The 17,590-nt window shown below is 59.5% G+C and overlaps 2 protein-coding genes across 6 annotated transcripts; one reads left to right on the forward strand and one right to left on the reverse strand.

The window, feature by feature from the left end:
• The first annotated feature begins 1,399 nt into the window (after positions 1-1,399).
• On the forward strand, positions 1,400-7,829 carry GAS2L1 (growth arrest specific 2 like 1). 3 transcript variants are annotated; one of them, XM_019018182.3, is made up of 6 exons: positions 1,400-2,175; positions 2,368-3,762; positions 5,483-5,590; positions 5,682-5,778; positions 5,871-6,042; positions 6,506-7,829. In XM_019018182.3, exons 2-6 carry the CDS (start codon positions 3,130-3,132, stop codon positions 7,539-7,541), a joined length of 2,046 nt encoding a protein of 681 aa, XP_018873727.2. In that variant the 5' UTR covers positions 1,400-2,175; positions 2,368-3,129; the 3' UTR covers positions 7,542-7,829. The 3 variants fall into 3 exon arrangements, with proteins under 3 accessions (XP_018873727.2, XP_004063285.3, XP_063560974.1); XM_004063237.5 differs by having other exon boundaries at positions 3,083-3,762; XM_063704904.1 differs by having other exon boundaries at positions 1,401-2,175; positions 3,111-3,762.
• Positions 7,830-7,976: 147 nt separating this feature from the next.
• On the reverse strand, positions 7,977-11,835 carry RASL10A (RAS like family 10 member A). 3 transcript variants are annotated; one of them, XM_055374128.2, is made up of 4 exons: positions 11,740-11,835; positions 10,915-11,273; positions 8,910-9,034; positions 7,977-8,612 (listed from the first exon to the last, which is right to left on the reverse strand). In XM_055374128.2, exons 2-4 carry the CDS (start codon positions 11,191-11,193, stop codon positions 8,345-8,347), a joined length of 672 nt encoding a protein of 223 aa, XP_055230103.1. In that variant the 5' UTR covers positions 11,194-11,273; positions 11,740-11,835; the 3' UTR covers positions 7,977-8,344. The 3 variants fall into 3 exon arrangements, with proteins under 3 accessions (XP_055230103.1, XP_055230102.1, XP_004063288.1); XM_055374127.1 differs by lacking the exon at positions 11,740-11,835 and adding an exon at positions 11,525-11,648; XM_004063240.3 differs by lacking the exons at positions 10,915-11,273; positions 11,740-11,835 and adding an exon at positions 10,078-10,908.
• Positions 11,836-17,590: the final 5,755 nt, after the last annotated feature.

Genomic DNA, 17,590 nt, shown 5'->3' on the forward strand with positions numbered 1-17,590 from the left:
ATGGTCTCGATTTCCCGATCTCGTGATCCGCACGCCTCGGCCTCTCAAAGTGCTGGGATTACAGGCGTGAACCACCGCGCCCGGCCGGGAATGTTAAGACCTAAGCCAACAACCCCTGCTCTAAATCACTGCATGGCTCCCATGTCCCTCAAAAGAGACACAGCCCCCAAGGCCCTGCTTAACCGGCCCTGGGGTCTCTCTAATCTCTCTACCTCCTCCCTCACCCACCTCCCCAGTCTTCTTGAGCATGCCGGACACATGCCCACCTTGGGGCCTTTGCACTGGTCGTTCCCTCTCCCTCTCCAGATATCCCCGACCTTCCTCCCTCACCTCCTTTCCTGATGAGGGATTTTAAATTGCAGCCCCCCTCACACCCACACCCTCACCCGGCTCCATCCCTGTCTTCTCTGCACCTCATCCCTGTCTCTGCCCTGGGGCTGCCTCCCTGCCAGACTTGGACAACAGGCCCTGAGAGCTGGCTCTGCTTGGTTCCCTGCTGTTTTGCTGTTGATTTCCAGTGCCCAAAGAGACCCAGCACACAGTAGGTGCCACGCAGGTGTCAGCCTTGAGGATTGCTAGTTACTGCCTTCCTCACTGGAGGAAGTGCCATGGGGGCGCTGAGGTGAGAAAACGCCTTTGAAAAGGTCACACAGGCCAGGCAAGTGGCTCACACCTGTAATCCCAGCCCTTTGGGAGGCCGAGGCAGGCAGATCACCTGAGGTCAGGAGTTCGAGACCAACCTGGCCAACATGGTGAAACCTTGTCTCTACTAAAAATACAAAAAGCCGGGCATGGTGGCAGGTATCAGTAATCCCAGCTACTCGGGAGGATGAGGCAGGAGAATCGCTTGAACCCGGGAGGTAGAGGTTGCAATGAGCCCAGATCCAGCCACTGTACTCCAGCCTGAGTGAAGAGCGAGACTCCATCTCAAAAAAAAAAAAAAAAAAGAAAGAAAGAAAATAAAAAAGAAAAGGTCGCAAGGAGTCTCTGGGATGATGCCTGTGAATGCCTGGCACCAAGAGGCCTGGCTCACAATAGGTGCTCAACCAATGCTGCTGATCCGTGGATGAGGGCGTCCCCATAATCGTCATGTTCAAATCCTGGCTCCACCAGCTGCTCTCCTGACTGTGCCCCAGTTGGGCATGAGTGTCCTTCACAGAGGTGACACACCAGTCCATTCAGGTCAAGGGCGCAGAGCAGTCCTGGCAGCACACAGTAGGAGATTTATTGGAGCTCTGAGCCTGGCTGTGGTTGGCGGCTTCCCTGCAGGCCTGCCCCACCCGTGTAGCATGGCTGCCGCCCAGACCCGCCCGACGTCCCGCCCAGCCCAGCCGGCAGCAGCAGGGGGCAGGATTTCCCGCTGATCCCGGCGGTCCATCCTCTGCAGCTTAAAAAGAGCCCAGCGGGGCTTAACCCTCCCGCGTCCGGCCGGCCTCCGAAGCCCCCTGTCCCCTGTTCTGTGCGGAACTCCGGCTTTGGCCATCTGCCTACTTCTCTGAGCTTCAGTATCCTCATCTGTACAACCGGTTCCCCTCATCTCAGGGTCAAAAATGAGCATTCAGTGAGCACAAGGAGCCTTCAGTCGCCAGGGGCATCCTCCCCCTCCCCGCGGCGGTGCCGTTTATCTGGCCAGGGGAGGTCCACCCGGGAGGAGGTGACTTTGCAGCCTCCAGCCGCTATCGCTTCCTGACTTCATCTTGGGAACAGGCCGTGCTGTGTGCCAGCCCGTGGAGCCCACCGTCTGGGGAGGGGGGCGATTAAAAGGTCCCAACCTCCTCCCCAGGAGACCAAAGAGGTTGGACGGGGCCCCGGGTACTAGGCTGGGTGGGGGTTGGGCGCCTGGGCCAGTCGCAGTTGTCTGGGGGCCCTGGGGCTCTCTGCGTCGAGAACGCTCGAAGACCCGGGATTCCAGGCCCGATCGCGTGGGGAGACCCCAGCTCCTCCCCAGCCCCCGCCGGTTCGGGGAAGGGGCGGCCCCTTTAAGAGCGCGCGGCCCCGCCCGCCCCCTCCGGGCCGGATCCGAATTCCAGGGAGGCGGGGCGGAGACGGCGGCGAGGAGGAGGCCGCGGCGCGGGACGCATAGAGCTGCGGCTCGGGCGGCGCCTCCCTGCGGCGGCCCGGCCCGGCTCCGGCCCCCGCTGGGACTATGCTCCCCGGGGCCGCGGGATGAGCCAGGTGAGCGCGGAGACCCCCAGCACTCCCTGCCTGGTGCGCATGGACGGGGGTGGGGAGGCGGGGCGGGAAGCGGCGTCCTCGGCCTCTGTTCCCCGGGGCTGTGTGACCTTGGGCGGCCCCGCACCCTCTCTGGGCCCAGAGCCCCAGCACCGGCAGGGCCTGCGGAGGCCGCTCTGAGTCCTGGCCCCGCAGGCACCGGCCTGGAGCGCTGGGGAGGCTTCTTGGAGGAGGCGGGGCCTGGCCCTGGCTCCGGATCGCCGAGACCGGCCACGCTGCGCCGCCTGGACGCCGGGCTCCTCCACCCACAGCTCTGCGACCTTCACGAGCTCGACCTTTCTGCGCCTCAGTTTCCTCATCTATAAAATGGAGATAATGCCTCCGCATGCTGAGCCCTAGCGCGGTCGTGCTGTTACACTATTGCTGCTGCTATGTCGTTGTTAATGACGGCACAGCCCTTATGGAAGGGGGGCCAAGGAAGGCACGGGGACCTTCCCGCAGGACGTGGGGTGGGCACCAGCCCTAAGCCATGCACATAACCCACTCTGAGGTCAGAACCTGGGTTCCTTTCGTGTCCACTGGGGGCCTTAGCCGTTGTCTTCACTTCTCTAGGTCCCAGCCCTTCACAATGGGCGCGCCTCCCTGCCTGAGAGGGAGGCCCCAGCCAAGCCCCAGTTTCCACCCCAAAAAGCCACACAGCAAACACTTAATGGACCCTAAATTTATAAAAATTATCCCATAGAGTTCTATGAGGCAGGGAATGTTACTGTACCCATTTCGCAGATGAGGAAACTTGGGGCACCGACATTTCCCAGAGCCAACATGTAAACCAGGCATTTGGCCTGAGTGACAGACTGGTGCAGGTGGCCAGCAACTTAATTTGTACTAAGCGCTTACTGGGTCCCCACAGCGATCCTGAACTGTGTTCCTGCCCACAGTGACTCGGCCGGTCCGGGCATGGCAGACCCAGTGGCGGGCATCGCGGGCTCGGCGGCCAAGAGCGTGCGGCCATTTCGCTCCAGTGAGGCCTACGTGGAGGCCATGAAGGAGGACCTGGCCGAGTGGCTCAATGCCTTGTACGGCCTGGGTCTCCCGGGTGGTGGCGATGGCTTCCTGACAGGGCTGGCCACAGGCACGACCCTGTGCCAACATGCCAACGCCGTGACCGAGGCTGCCCGCGCATTGGCAGCCGCCCGCCCGGCCCGAGGTGTGGCCTTCCAGGCGCACAGTGTAGTGCCTGGCTCCTTCATGGCGCGCGACAACGTGGCCACCTTCATCGGCTGGTGCCGCGTGGAGCTGGGTGTGCCGGAGGTGCTCATGTTTGAGACTGAGGACCTGGTGCTGCGCAAGAATGAGAAGAGCGTGGTGCTGTGCCTGCTGGAGGTGGCGCGGCGTGGGGCACGCCTGGGCCTGCTGGCCCCACGCCTCGTGCAGTTCGAGCAGGAGATTGAGCGGGAGCTGCGTGCTGCACCCCCAGCCCCCAATGCCCCTGCCGCTGGGGAGGACACCACTGAAACCGCCCCCGCACCAGGGACTCCTGCCCGCGGCCCCCGCATGACACCCAGCGACCTGCGCAACCTCGACGAGCTGGTGAGTCCCCCAGCACCAGGTGCCAGGGACCCGACAGCACAGCCAGTGCCTGCAATCTGTCCCTGAACCTCCCAGGGTCCACCCTGCTATCTGCAGAACAGTCTGCCCTACAAAAAGAGTGCACATGTTAAGCACCAAACCGAGGAATGTATACCTGACCCCAAGGAAATGGGTAGCCCACAGAGAGGGAGGTGCCGGGGAGATGACGCAGCCCAGCCGGGCCTGGGACAGGATGCGGGCTCCTGGCACGATCTTCCCTCACTTTGTGTGCTAACTGTGCCTCAACTGAGCTTGTGCATTCCTTCTTCTGGGGGGCCGCATGATCAGGGCGCCTCCTCTGTGCCCTCCCTGCAGTCAGTCTTAGGCAGATGTACCCACAACCTCATGGAGGCTCGAGGTTGAGCGGGTGCTGTGATGCTCGGTTGAGACGAGGCATGGAAAAACCTGGGCAAGGTGCCTGGCACACAGTAGGTGCCCCAGGGGGCTCTGCAGGTCTCCCCACTCCCCAGGCACCCCTGGGAAGCCTAGCTGGGTTGCTGCTGTTGCTGGGAGCAGGGATCCTGTTTGGAATTACAGGATTCGTTCTACTCTAAGCATAGGAGGTGCTGGGCCCTGCCCCCAAGTCTCTCCTCTCCCAGGATCTGGGTGGCCCCTGCCACCCCTGAGGGCTGGACCAAGAGTTTCCTTCTTATCGGAAGGTCAGGACTACAGTGTGCCTGCCTGGGAGGCGGATAGCGGATGGCAGTGGGCAGAGCCTGGGGCCCCACCCCCTGTCCTGGACCAGGGTCACTCAAGGCCCCACCTGCTTATTTCCTCTGGCGGCACCACTGCCGCTGTGGGCGGGGGGGCGGGGAGGTGGGCCGGGCTGCCCACATAGCCAGCTTGGCAGCGCTCTGGCTCTGGTTGGGGGCTGTATGTGGTGCATGCTCACCCGGCCAGTGGTCTGTGTGTCCGACGTGTCTGTGGTACGCCTCCACATCAGTGCCCACCCACGGGCATGGGGCCCCCTGCACCTGTGTCCTGTAGCCTGCCTGGCCTTCCTGTGGGCCTCAGCCTTCTTGTCTGAGAAGTGGGTGAAGCGGGAGTGAGGACGGGCTCTGGGGCTTCCCCAGGTCTAGGGGCTGTGGGATGTTCGTCACTGGGTCTCAGACCACGGCCTGACCACAGTCCCATCATCTCATCCTGGGCAGCTCCCTGGGCCTAGAAAGCCAGGAAAGGGTAGCTGGTGAAAGGTCATGTGTGGGCCGGGTGTGGTGGCTCACACCTGTAATCCAGCAATTTGGGAGGCCGAGGCGGGTGGATCACCTGAGGTCAGGAGTTCGAGACCAGCCTGACCAACATGGAGAAACCCCATCTCTACTAAAAATACAAAATTAGCCAGGAGTGGTGGTGCATGCCTGTAATCCCAGCCACTCGGGAGGCGGAGGCAGGAGAATCGCTTGAACCTGGAAGGCGGAGGTTGCGGTGAGCTGAGATCGTGCTATTGCACTCCAGCCTGGGCAACAAGAGCAAAACTCCATCTCAAAAAAAAAAAAAAAAAAAAGAAAAGAAAAGAAAAGAAAAGAAAGGTCACGTGTGGAAGCTGTACCCCATCTGGGGCAACAGTGCCTCCATCCACTTCCCCGGAAAGCCTGACTTCCTCCTGACCCTGGAATGGCTGACATTAAGCCCCAGAAGGAGGACTTGACCTCTGACCCCTACCCTCTCTCTCTGGCCTCAGGTGAGGGAGATTCTGGGCCGCTGCACCTGCCCTGACCAGTTCCCCATGATCAAGGTCTCGGAGGGGAAGTACCGTGTGGGGGACTCGAGCCTGCTCATCTTTGTGCGGGTAAGGGCCTGGGGCCGCCCCAGCGGGCAGCAGCCAAGGTGGTGGGCTGCCGGGCGCCCGGGGCACAGCCGTGACCTGCCCACACCTGCAGGTGCTGAGGAGCCACGTGATGGTGCGAGTGGGTGGTGGCTGGGACACGCTGGAGCATTACCTGGACAAGCACGACCCGTGCCGCTGCTCCTCCACTGGTCAGTGCCGGGGTGGGGCTGGGGCTGGACGGGCAGGGGACTTGCTTCTGTGGCTCTGTCCCTCACATGCTGCCTGTCCTCTCTCCCCGCAGCTCATCGCCCACCCCAGCCGAGGGTCTGCACCTTTTCTCCACAGAGGGTGTCGCCCACCCCCAGTCCCCGCCCTGCTAGCCCAGTCCCCGGGAGTGAGCGCCGGGGCTCCCGGCCTGAGATGACTCCCGTTAGCTTGCGAAGCACAAAGGAGGGGCTCGAGACCCCACCCAGGTGAGATGCAGGAGGACGAGGAGTGAGGGGTCCAGAGGGTGGGGGGGCGTCAGCCCTGGCCTGCATGATGGGTTGCCTGTGCGCCAGAGTGACTCACACCCTGGGAAAAGTTCCCGTGGGTGGGGGCGGGCCTGGCTTCCCATCTCCATGGCAACCCAACCAAACCAACAACACAGCTGGGGCGGGCCCTGTGGCTGGGCGGCAGCCAGTCCAGCTCTTGCTTCCTCTGGCCCGTCCTGGGAAGGGGGGTGTCTAGAGCCCAGGAAACTTCTTCTTCCGTGGCTTTTGGGGCCCTGGGCCGCTGGAGGAAGCTGCTCACTTCTCCCTGGAAGTCCCCAGGACAGACCGATGCCCCTGACAGCCCCATCCACCAGCCACATACCCTGCTGTTCCTCTCCCTGCCTGTTCTGCATGCCAGTCCTTCCGTGGTACCCCATCTGTCTCTATTATCCCCCTGCCCCAGGCCCCGGGATCAGCTGCCCCCCCATCCCCGCTCCCGCCACTACTCCGGGGACAGTGACTCCTCAGCCTCCTCCGCCCAGAGCGGCCCCCTTGGTGCCCGCAGTGATGACACAAGCACTGGCCCCCGGAGGGAGCGACCCAGCCGGCGGCTGACCACAGGCACCCCGGCCTCTCCGAGACGGCCTCCTGCCCTGCGCAGCCAGTCCCGAGACCGGCTGGATCGCGGCCGGCCCCGGGGGGCCCCAGGAGGCAGGGGAGCCCAGCTGTCGGTCCCCAGCCCTGCCCGGCGGGCCCGGAGCCAGAGCCGCGAGGAGCAGGCTGTGCTGCTTGTGCGCAGGGATCGAGACGGGCAGCACTCATGGGTGCCAAGGGGCAGGGGCATTGGGGGCTCGGGCAGGAGCACCCCCCAGACTCCCCGTGCCCGCAGCCCTGCAGCACCCCGGCTTTCCCGGGTCTCCAGCCCCAGTCCAGAGTTGGGCACCACACCGGCCAGCATCTTCCGCACACCCCTGCAGCTCGACCCGCAGCAGGAGCAGCAGCTGTTCCGGCGCCTGGAAGAGGAGTTCCTGGCCAATGCCCGGGCCCTCGAGGCTGTTGCTAGCGTGACCCCCACTGGACCAGCCCCTGACCCAGCTCGGGCCCCCGACCCTCCAGCTCCTGACTCTGCCTATTGTTCCTCCAGTTCCTCCTCTTCGTCCCTCAGCGTCCTGGGTGGCAAATGTGGCCAACCTGGGGACTCTGGCCGGACGGCCAATGGGCTGCCTGGGCCCCGAAGCCAAGCCCTTTCCAGCTCCTCCGATGAAGGCAGCCCCTGCCCTGGCATGGGGGGGCCACTAGATGCACCTGGGAGCCCACTGGCTGGCCCTGAACCCTCGAGGACCTGGGCACGGGGTCGGATGGACACACAGCCAGACCGTAAACCCTCACGTATCCCCACGCCTCGGGGCCCCCGCCGCCCCTCCGGACCCGCAGAGCTGGGGACATGGCATGCCCTGCACTCAGTCACCCCGAGGGCTGAGCCAGATTCCTGGATGTGATGGACCAGCTCAGCTGTCCCCAGACCCCATCCCTTCTCCTTTTCCTTTGTGGCCTTAACCCTTCTGCATCAGGGAGCCCCCTCTGCCTCTTGAGTACCAGACCTCATGGGACCAGACCCCTTGGGACCACATGGCACAATGGGACCTCTGTTGTACATTCCGGTTGGGGGATGAGCGTTGCTATTTAATTACTAATATTATTGAATGCCTTAGAGGAGGCCGGGCGAGCCCGGTGTTCTGAAGACCTGTGGCCCAGCAGAGCCTCTGACAGTAAAGTTTTGCTCCAGCCACCTGTCTGTTTCTTGGGGACTCCACCTTGGGGCCATTCAGACCCTTTCGAGGACCCTGGAGTTAACCACCTGGAGGCCAAGCCTGGCAACTTTGACCTCTAGGCTTAAGGCGTTATCCCGCCCAGCCCAGAAATCCCAGGTGCACTCAAATTATTTTCCCTTTTATTATCCCGCGGTAGGTGTGGCATAAAGAATATGTCCAGTGAAGCTCCAGGAGCAGGCTGCGTGTTTCCAGTCAAATTCATAGCCAAGTCCTTTCCATCCAATGGGATTGTGACCCATTGAGGTCCCAGAAAGGACTGGTCATCTCCAATGGAGCTTGGGACCTGGTTGGGTCCAATGAGGTTCAAAAAGGGGCCAGTCGCTTAGGAGACTGGGTTGGAGCTTTCCTCATCCAATCAGGGCGGAGACTGCCCTGTCCAGTCCCAGTGAAGTTGGGCGATCCCGTCCAATCCAGGTCCCTGACTGTCCCAGTCACAAGGTGGGGCCCATGGATGGCATTGTCCGATCGGGTCACATGAGGCTGCAGCGCGCGGGATGCAGCGCCCCCTGCAGGCGCAGGGCCGGGTGTGCAGGGCGCGCGCGCACCAGAGCGCAGCGCAGCAGCTCGCGGAAGAGACGCAGCACGTGCCAGTTGTACTTGGCGGAGCACTCGAGGTAGCCGCAGCGCCAGCCCCTGCGCACTAGGGCGGCCAGCGCGCGCCGCGGTCCGAAGCGCAGCCGCTGCCTGTCCCGCTTGTTGCCTACCACGAGGATGGGGGCTTCGGGCGCGCCCGCCGGCCTGGGGGCCGAATGGAGATGAGAGACGCGGGGACCCCACGGCCGGAGAATTCCCCTAGTGGGTATACACACGCAGGCGCATTCCCTTCCTACGGCCAGAGACACCGCCCCCCTCCCCCCCGCCCCAACGAAACCCCAGGCCCATGTGGGCCAAAGAGCACATACAGCTTAAGACCTTCCCACGGGCGAAGGCCTAAGACCCGGCCCACGACGTTGGGAGACCCTACACACTCTCCTCAGGCAAAGGCCCTGCCAGACCTGTCCTAGCTCCCCACCGCCAGAACTGCCGGGCCCCTACCTGGTCTCCGCGATGCGCTGCCGCAGGGCCTTCACGTAGTCGAAACTGTCCGGGCTGCAGATGTCGTAGACGAGCACGAAGGCGTCCGTGTCCTGCAAGCTCCAGTCCTTAGCGTCTGGCCACTCCTGGGGACAGGAGGCCGGGGTTTGCGGAAGCCTCCTTTCCACTCTCCCGCTCTCGAACCCTCTTGCAGGGGCCTGGACGCTAATCCTCAGGCCAACATCACCCCCATACAGACCTCTGTGCCCCTCCCCCAAGCTTTCCGGGCCCTGTCTCCTCATGACCACCAGGGTAAAATTTTCCAAATCGTGCCTGGAGCCTGTCAGCCACCCTCCTTCATCCTTGGTCTCCCCTCTGTTTACCCCGAATCTTCCTCTTTTCAGCTTTCCCCAACTCGGCTCAGGCCGCTCTCCTCCCTAGATGCTCTCGGTGCTTACCACTGCCTCTAAGACTAATTCCAAAGCCCTTGGCCCGAGCCCCGTGGTCCACCACGCCCCCAGATTGTCAGCTGTAACCGTTTATGCCCGTAGCGTAAGCACCTGCTGGTCTTTCCACCTGGTATGTTTTTGCCACTTCCTTTACTCAGAACTTCACTCGGTCTTCCAGGTTCAGCTCAAATGCCACTCCCTCCAGGAAGCCCTGCTTAATCCTGCCTGCTCTTTCCTCTTCACTGCTCTAGGGTCGGAGGTCTGTCCTTTACTTTGCACAAATTACTAAACGAGTCTTCGCTCCAGGGCACAAAAATGATAGGGCAGAGAATGAACCCCTCCACCAGCCCCCGTAGAAAGTACACCCCTGCTCGTGACCCCATTCTGTCCCATTGTAGCTCTGCTCAAGGCCCCAAACACAAAACGCCACACTCTCGGGAAGGCACCGCTATGCACCACCACGAGCTGCTCCACACCCCCAGCCGAGGCAGGCAAAGGTGGAGGCGCTCACAGGAGCAAGGGAACGCCCCTGGGCAAAATCGCCCGGCCTCCAGCCTGGGCTTGGGCGTCTCCAGGTCGGCGGGAAGGGCTGAAACGCAAGTATCCCAGGACGCACACACATCCCTCCATCCCGGAGCACAGCCAGACGCCCGAGGCCTCCACGCGGACACGCACGTGTGCACCGAGCACGCACACCCCTCACACTGTCACACGCCCCTGCCCGCTCCTCGAGCCGCTACCTCCGGACCCCCGGGGCTCGAGCCGGGGCCAGCGACGTCGCCGTCGCGGATGCTCAAGTCGTAGACGGCGCCGTCGAGCAGCACCGCGGGTCGGTAGAGGCGCGGCCCGTCCGTGGGCCGGTGGCGCTCGGGATAGTCACCGAACAGGAACTGGCGGATGATGGCCGTCTTGCCCACGCCCGGGGCGCCTAGAACGGCCACCCGCAGGCTACCCCCCATGGCCGGCCGGCGCTGCCGCTCCCCGCGCTGGAAAGCCTCATGGGCCGGCGCCGCACCGTGCGCCCCCCGGCCGTGCGCCCCGCGCGCCCTGCCCGGTGCGCCACGGCCCCGCCGCGCTTCTCGTCGCCCCTCGGAGCACCGAGACCGGAGAGGGCAGGCCCGAGGCCGGAGCTGGCGGCGGGAGGGCAGACAGACAGCGGAGTGGGCAGACAGGTGGCGGGCGCGCGAGCGGCTCGGGCGGGTGCCGAAGCTCGAGAGAGAGCCGAGCCGGAGCGGCGCTCAGACACCGCCTCCGCCCCGCAGCGCCAACCCAGGCGCCGGCGGACGCGCGAGGCTCCGAAGTCCGCCCCTCTCGCGGCGAGGGTCCCGCAGCGGTGCGGGGCGCGGGGGGCAGCGCTGCCTCCCGGAGCCTCTGTGCCTCTATCCTTCTCTCGCTTCCGCGCCTGGAGTCGCCGCCCCAGCCGCCGGCGCGAGCGAGCGGGGCCTCCCGGAGGCGGCGATGAGGTAACCGCCCGCCCCTCCCACCTTCCCCCACCGCCCAGGACGCCCCTCCCAGGAAGGGTCGCAGGAAGGCGACTGGGGGACAGAGATCCCGGAGAGGGCCTACCCCTTCCTTACCTCCTCCGCGTGTCCCGCTCCTCTCACCTGCTCCAAAATAGAAGCCCCTTCCCACCCACTGCCGCGGCCGCTCTTCCAAACACTGCTCGCCCCCACGCTGGCTCCCGACAAGCCCCGGCCCCCGGAGTCAGGCCGCCCGGGGTCCGAACTGGGGGGGGCGGCTGTGTGACCTTGGGCGAATCGCCGCACTGCGCTGGGTCTGCGCTCCGCATCCATCACAGGCAGACTCCTCAAGAGGCTCCGACCTTTTCTTGAGAGCCTACTATGTGCCAGGCCCATTACCTACGTGATTCTCGAACCTACAGCCTCAGCCTGGCATCGCTGGTTGAGAGAAGAGGAAACAGGCCCAAGAGGGGAATCTGCAAGGTTAGAAGGGCAGTGGGGGGGCCGTTGAAGTCTCCTTTGAGGTCCCTCCTACCTTCCTCCTGCCCACAGGGGTAAATGGCCCACACTGGACAATATTCAAACGGCCGTCCTCGAGGGGAAGTGGGGACAGAGGGTGCCGAGACCACAGCAGCTTAGCCCCAGATCCCTGTCCCAGCAAGGCTGGAGGTGACTAAATAAAGATCCAGAAATTGGCCCACTCCACCTCCATCACTACTAAGGTCACCTTTCCTGCGTGAGTTGCAACCCATAGCGCCCCTCAAAGGGATGCAACCTCTAAAACAGGCGCCCAGAGCCCAAGTTCCCCCTCCCTTGAGCTAGTGGAGAAGCTCCTGCCCCATCACAGCTTGGAAAGCCTGGGTTAGCCCAGCCGCCCCCCCTCCCCCCCATCCTCCGCCTCTACTCTCCTCCCCGCTGTGTGGGGACTCCCACGTCTCTGACCTGCACATGGCAATGCTCAAGAAATGGCCGCAATGCACAGCTCTCTGCACTGACTAAGGAGTTCATTTATTTATCCCCTCAACAAATATTCCAAATCTTATTGCTTGTCAGGAGGCTGAGATAGATTTTAAAAAACAGAAAACAGGAAAAAAAAAAAGTTCTGCTTTGGGAGAGAAGGTTCTAGAACACATGGGATCTAGGGACTGTCAAAGCACAGACAATGTACCCACACCAGCCCAGGGGAAGTAGAGGAGCTAAATCCTGAAGGGGGAGGAGGCACATCCTCCAGGGAGCCTGTATGATGACAACCAGAAAGTGTCTCCAGAACAATGGCTGTGCTTTCATCCTCCCATGCTGGATCAGGGGCTGGGGTCCGCTTTCACTCCTCTCCTCAGCCACTAGGAAGCTCAGAACCACCTCTGTCTAGTGTTCCAGGTCTTCTAGCTCAGTGAGTGGGGACTGCTGGCTTCATCTTTCTTTCCTACCATGATTTTTCCCTTCACTTGATGTCCTCTTTCACATTGTAACTTTTCAGACTTCTGGGTTTTGTTGTTGTTGTTTGAGACAAGGTCTTGCTCTGTCACCCAAGCTGGAGTGCAGTGGTGTGATCTTAGCTCACTGCATCCTCAACCTCCGGGGTTCAAGTGATCCTCCTTGCCTCAGCCTCTCAAACAGCTGGGACTGCAGGTGTGTACTATGACATCCAGCTAATTTGTTTATTTTTATTTTTTGTAGAGGTGGAATCTCACTATGTTGCCCAGGCTGGTCTTGAACTCCTGGCTTAAGCAATCCTCCCTCCTCAGCCTCCAAAAGTGCTAGGATTACAGGCGTGAGCCACCACATCTGGCCAAACTTCTGGGTTTTTGACTTTTCAGGCTTCTGGGTTTTGTGAGCTGCTTCAATTCCTTTGGGGAACAAGGCAAGGAGTAAATAACAAGGGACTCAGCAACACAACAACAAAACCCAGAAGTCTGAAAAGCTGACACCAGGACGGTCTTTTGTTTGTTTGTTTTGAGATGGAGTCTCAGTCTGTCACCCAGGCTGGAGTGCAGTGGTGCGATCTTGGCTCACTGCAACCTCCACCTCCTGGGTTCAAGCAATTCTCCTGTCTCAGCCTCTAGAGTAGCTGGGACTACAGGCACATGCCACCAAGCCCGGCTAATTTTTGTGTTTTTTAGTAGAGACGGGGTTTCACCGTATTGGTCAGGCTGGTCTCGAACTGCTGACCTCAGGTGATCCACCCGCCTCAGCATCCCAAAGTGCTGGGGTTTCAGGCGTGAGCCACTGCGCCCGGCCAGGACGGTCTTTTTTAAGGTGTTCTCAATGCTAGGCGCACTCCCGCCCACCCCTGGGTATTCTTTCTCTGAAAAACTTTCCTTGCTTCTCCTTCCGACACTGCAAACAGAGCTGTGTGTGAGGCGTCTCTGGCTCCCAGTATGTGTTTTTGGATGGCGAGGGGAAGGGGCACTGTGGACTGGGAACGTCCTGAGGCTCCCACGAAGCCCTGCAAACCCCACAACGTGCCATGTTCCCTAGGAGACTCTCACAGCAGCGTTCCTAGCAGCAGTGCCCATTTATCGAGGGCCTGTGATGTGCCAAGCCTGATCCACAGCCTCACGCTCACTGAGGCTCCCAGGGATGCCATGATTGGGCCACAGTTGCCTAGCAGGAAAATGGCAGCACAGGGGCCGGAACCCAGGCCCTCGGGCTGCAGAGCCTGGCTTTCTGAGAAGCCTGGCTTCATCTGGACCCAGAGGGTTCTCAGGAAGTGCTCAACTGAAGCTCAGCCCCCAGTGACCACTCAGCCCCCTGTCGGGAGGGACTTGGGGAGGCCTCTAGGTCCCGTGGAGCCCCCCATCCACAGGGGCTGAGCTGAGCCCTAATGGGAGTGTGCAGCCCTGTGCCAGGCTTCCTAAAGACCAGCAGGCTGGGGGGCTCAAGCTGCCTGTCTGCCTGGGATGTGAATTTCAGGGTTCTCTGATCAGTCCCCTCATTCCTTCCCCAAGGAAAGGCTGTAGGCCTCCTGCCTGCTGCCCCCCTCCAATCCCTGTTCCCCAGGGGCCTCCCGGGCACTCCTTGAATGCCCCTATCCAGGGCTCCAGGGACCACCCGCCAACTATGCACGCATCTTCTCCTTCAGCAGAGGGGACTGGCACTAGGCACACAGTGGCCAAGGTGGTCCTGCCTACCCTCTGTGGCAGGGAGAAAGAGACAGACATGCAGCTAGGCAGGGACGGGTGAAGACAGGAGCTCTGGGCTGGTTCAGGCCTGGGGAGATGAGGAGGCCTAGGGGAAGCACCAGTCCAGCGGGAGTTGAGGGGCTTATACTGAGCCCTGAAGGATCAAGCCACAGATAGTGGGGAGGGCTGGGCAGGGGCAGGCACCAGGTGGGGAATTCTGCTTTCCCCAGTTCATTGCCCAGGCTCCTAACACCAGCTACCTGGCCTTCACCCATGTGTTTCTTCCCAACTGGGCCTGATTCCAGCCCATCCCTGAAGTCAGGCACCCAAGACTGCATCCAGCTCCCAGGGGGTGTTGGTTCTGGACTCCTTTGCTAGGCCACACCAGTCACCACTAATTATGGTCTGTCCTGGCCACGAATCATGGCTCCACACCACCAGTAACTCACCTCCTGGAGCCACGAATGGAGGGATCCTCCACAGCTCACATGCTTGGGGTGTAGTGGGTCCTTGGACATCCTCATGATGACTCCCACTAATCACAGCCAGGCAGCCTCTTGAGGGCTGGGCTGGTCTTCCAGCCATCAGGACACAAGGAGGCTGGGCAGGGCTGGGCTTCCAAGCCTCTGAAAGTTTCTTTTCTTGGGTTTGAAACCTCCTTCCAGGGCTGTGTCATCTGTGCAAGTTACTTAAATTCTCTGCACCTTGGGCTGGGTGCGGTGGCTGACGCCTGTAATTCCAGCACCTTGGGGAGGCCCAGGCGGGAGGATCGCTTGGGCCCAGGAGTTCCAGACCAGCCTGGGCAACACAGTGAGACCCCGACTCTATAAAAAATTTTAAAAATTGGCTGGGTGCAGTGGCTCACGCCTGTAATCCCAGCATTTTGGGAGGCCGAGGCAGGGGGATCACGAAGTCAGGCATTTGAGACCAGCCTGGCCAACATGGTGAAACTCCATCTCTATTAAAAATATAAAAATTAGCCAGGCGTGGTGGCGGGGGCCTCTAGTCCCAGCTACTCTGGAGGCTGAGGCAGGAGAGTCACTTGAACCCGGGAGGCAGAGGTTGCAGTGAGCCGAGATTGCGCCACTGCACTCCAGCCTGGGTGACAGAGCGAGACTCCGTCTCAAAAAAAAAAAAAAAAAAATTAAAAAACTAGCTGGGTGCTGTAATCCCAGCACTTTGGGAGGCTGAGGCGGGTGGATCACGAGGTCAGGAGATACAGATCATCCTGGCTAACATGGTGAAACCACGTCTCTACTAAAAAATACAAAAAATTAGTCGGGCATGGTAGTGGGCGCCTGTAATCCCAGTTACTCGGGAGGCTGAGGCAGGAGAATGGCGTGAACCTGGGAGGCAGAGGTTGCAGTAAGCCAAGATCGCACCACTGCACTCCAGCCTGGGCGACAGAGCGAGACTCTGTCTCAAACAAAAAAAGAAAATTAGCTAGGCGTGGTGGTGCACACCTGTGGTCCCAGCTATTCAGGAAGCTGAGGTGGGAGGATTGCTTGAGCCCTGGAGGTCGAGGCTACAGTAAGCCATGATCACACCACTGTACAGCAGCCTGGGTGACAGAGCAAGATCCTGTCTCGAAAAAACAAAAAACAAACAAACAAACAAAAAAACACCTCTGCTTCTCAGCTTCCTTCTCTGTGAAAGAAATATTAATTTTCTTGACTTCACTGAGCTGTGGGATGCAATGAGGTGATACAAAGAGAAAAACAAGACAACTTGTTAAGTTTGGGGAGACAAAATTGGTACATATAAAACTTCCATTTTTCTATGTAAATGGCTACAAATACAAAACATAATGGAGGCATATGTGTGTATACGTGGGTAAACAGGCACATATATATTTTCTAGCTCTGTCAGCAGAGGGCCTGGAAGAAGTGACACCCAGTGGCAGTGAATACATCCAGCATCTAGCTCTTGGTTTCTTTCCTTTTTATTATTTATTTATTTTTGAAACAGGGTCTCATTCTGTTGTCCAGGCTGGAATGCACAGGCACAAACATGGCTCACTGCAGCCTGGACCTCCAGGGCTCAAGCAATCCTCCCACTTTAGCCTCCCTGAGTAGCTGGGACCACAGGCATATGCCACCACACCCGGCTAAATTTTTGCATTTCTTTGTAGAAACAGGGTTTTGCTGGTCTCAAACTCCTGGGCTCAAGCAGTCAGCCTGCCTGGGCCTCCCAAAGTGCTGGGATTACAGGTGTGAGTCACCACGCCTGGCCGCTCTTGGTTTCTTTCTGTTTTTTCTTTTTTTTTTTTTTTTTGAGATGGAGTCTCGCTCTGTTGCCCAGGCTGGAGTGCAGAGGCGTGATCTCAGCTCACTACAACCTCGGCCTCCCAGGTTGAAGCAATTCTCCTGTCTCAGCCTCCTGAGTAGCTGGGACTACAAGGCGCCTGCCACCACGCCCCGCTAATTTTTGTATTTTTAATAGAGACTGGGTTTCACCTTGTTGGTCAGGCTGGTCTCAAACTCCCGACCTCAGGTGATCCACCCACCTCGCCCTCCCAAAGGGCCGGGATTACTGGCGTGAGCCATCGAGCCCGGCCTGGCTGCTCCTGGTTTCTAATATGGTTTTCCAGTGAAAGGAACCACGCTCCTTGGAGAGATGACTGTTTCTAGGGTGGGCGCAGGACCAGTACAAGATGATCCTGGAGCCACTTATGGTGGCAGAAAGGAGGGAAGTGCTCAAAAACGAGGATGGTGGTATGTCACAGGGACATAGGAACCTTCCGGAAGGAGCTCCCAGTGGCCAAACCTGCAACAATTCAAGCAACAAAGTAAATAATGTTGTATGGGATTAAGCCCAGATTATAAAATAAATATCCATGAGTCCAAACTGATATAAATGACTGAGTAAATAAATAAATAAATGTGATCATTCAGCTTGCTTGCTCCCAGGGGAAAAAAATACATCTGAGAAGAAACCAGTCTTGCTTAAAGAAGAATTCCAAACACTTCCATGTAGCTACTCCCCCACCCCGCTTTCCAAAGTGTAGCCTGCATTTAGTTATTTGCTTCCAAAGAATAGAGTACAGAAAGGAGGATGGCCGGGCACGGTGACTCATGCCTGTAATCCCAACACTCTGGGAGGCCAAGGTTGGTGAATCACTTGAGCCCAGGAGTTCAGTACCAGCCTGGGCAACATAGTGAGACCTCCTCTCTACTAAAAATAATAATAAAAAAATATTGAATGAAATTAGCCAGGTGTGATGGTGTGTGACTGTAGTCCCAGCTACTTGGGAGGCTGAGGTGGGAGGATCAACTGAGCTCCAGAGGTCAACGCTGCAGTGAGCTGTGTTTATGCCTCTGCACTCCAGCCTGGAGGACAGAATGAGACCCTGTCTTAAAAAAATAAATAAAATAAAAAATAAAGAGGGGAAAAGTAACTTCACAGTAGAGAAAACTGCAAACATGCAAACATTATCTTGGCTAGGTGATCCAGGCAAACGTGAGGTGACAAGAAATGTCGATAGCATGTCACCCTGATTATGATGCATAGGAAAAGTCACCTGTGTGGTATTCTTTCTAAAAAACCATAATCCCAGGCTGACCATGAGAAAAACACCCAACAAACCCAAACTGAGGGACTTTCTACAGAATACAGGACTCCTTGAAAACAGTCAAGGTCATGAAACACCAAGAATAGCTGAGAAACTCTCA

This window comes from Gorilla gorilla, chromosome 23, assembly GCF_029281585.2.
Source record: "Gorilla gorilla gorilla isolate KB3781 chromosome 23, NHGRI_mGorGor1-v2.1_pri, whole genome shotgun sequence".
NCBI lineage: Eukaryota > Metazoa > Chordata > Mammalia > Primates > Hominidae > Gorilla > Gorilla gorilla.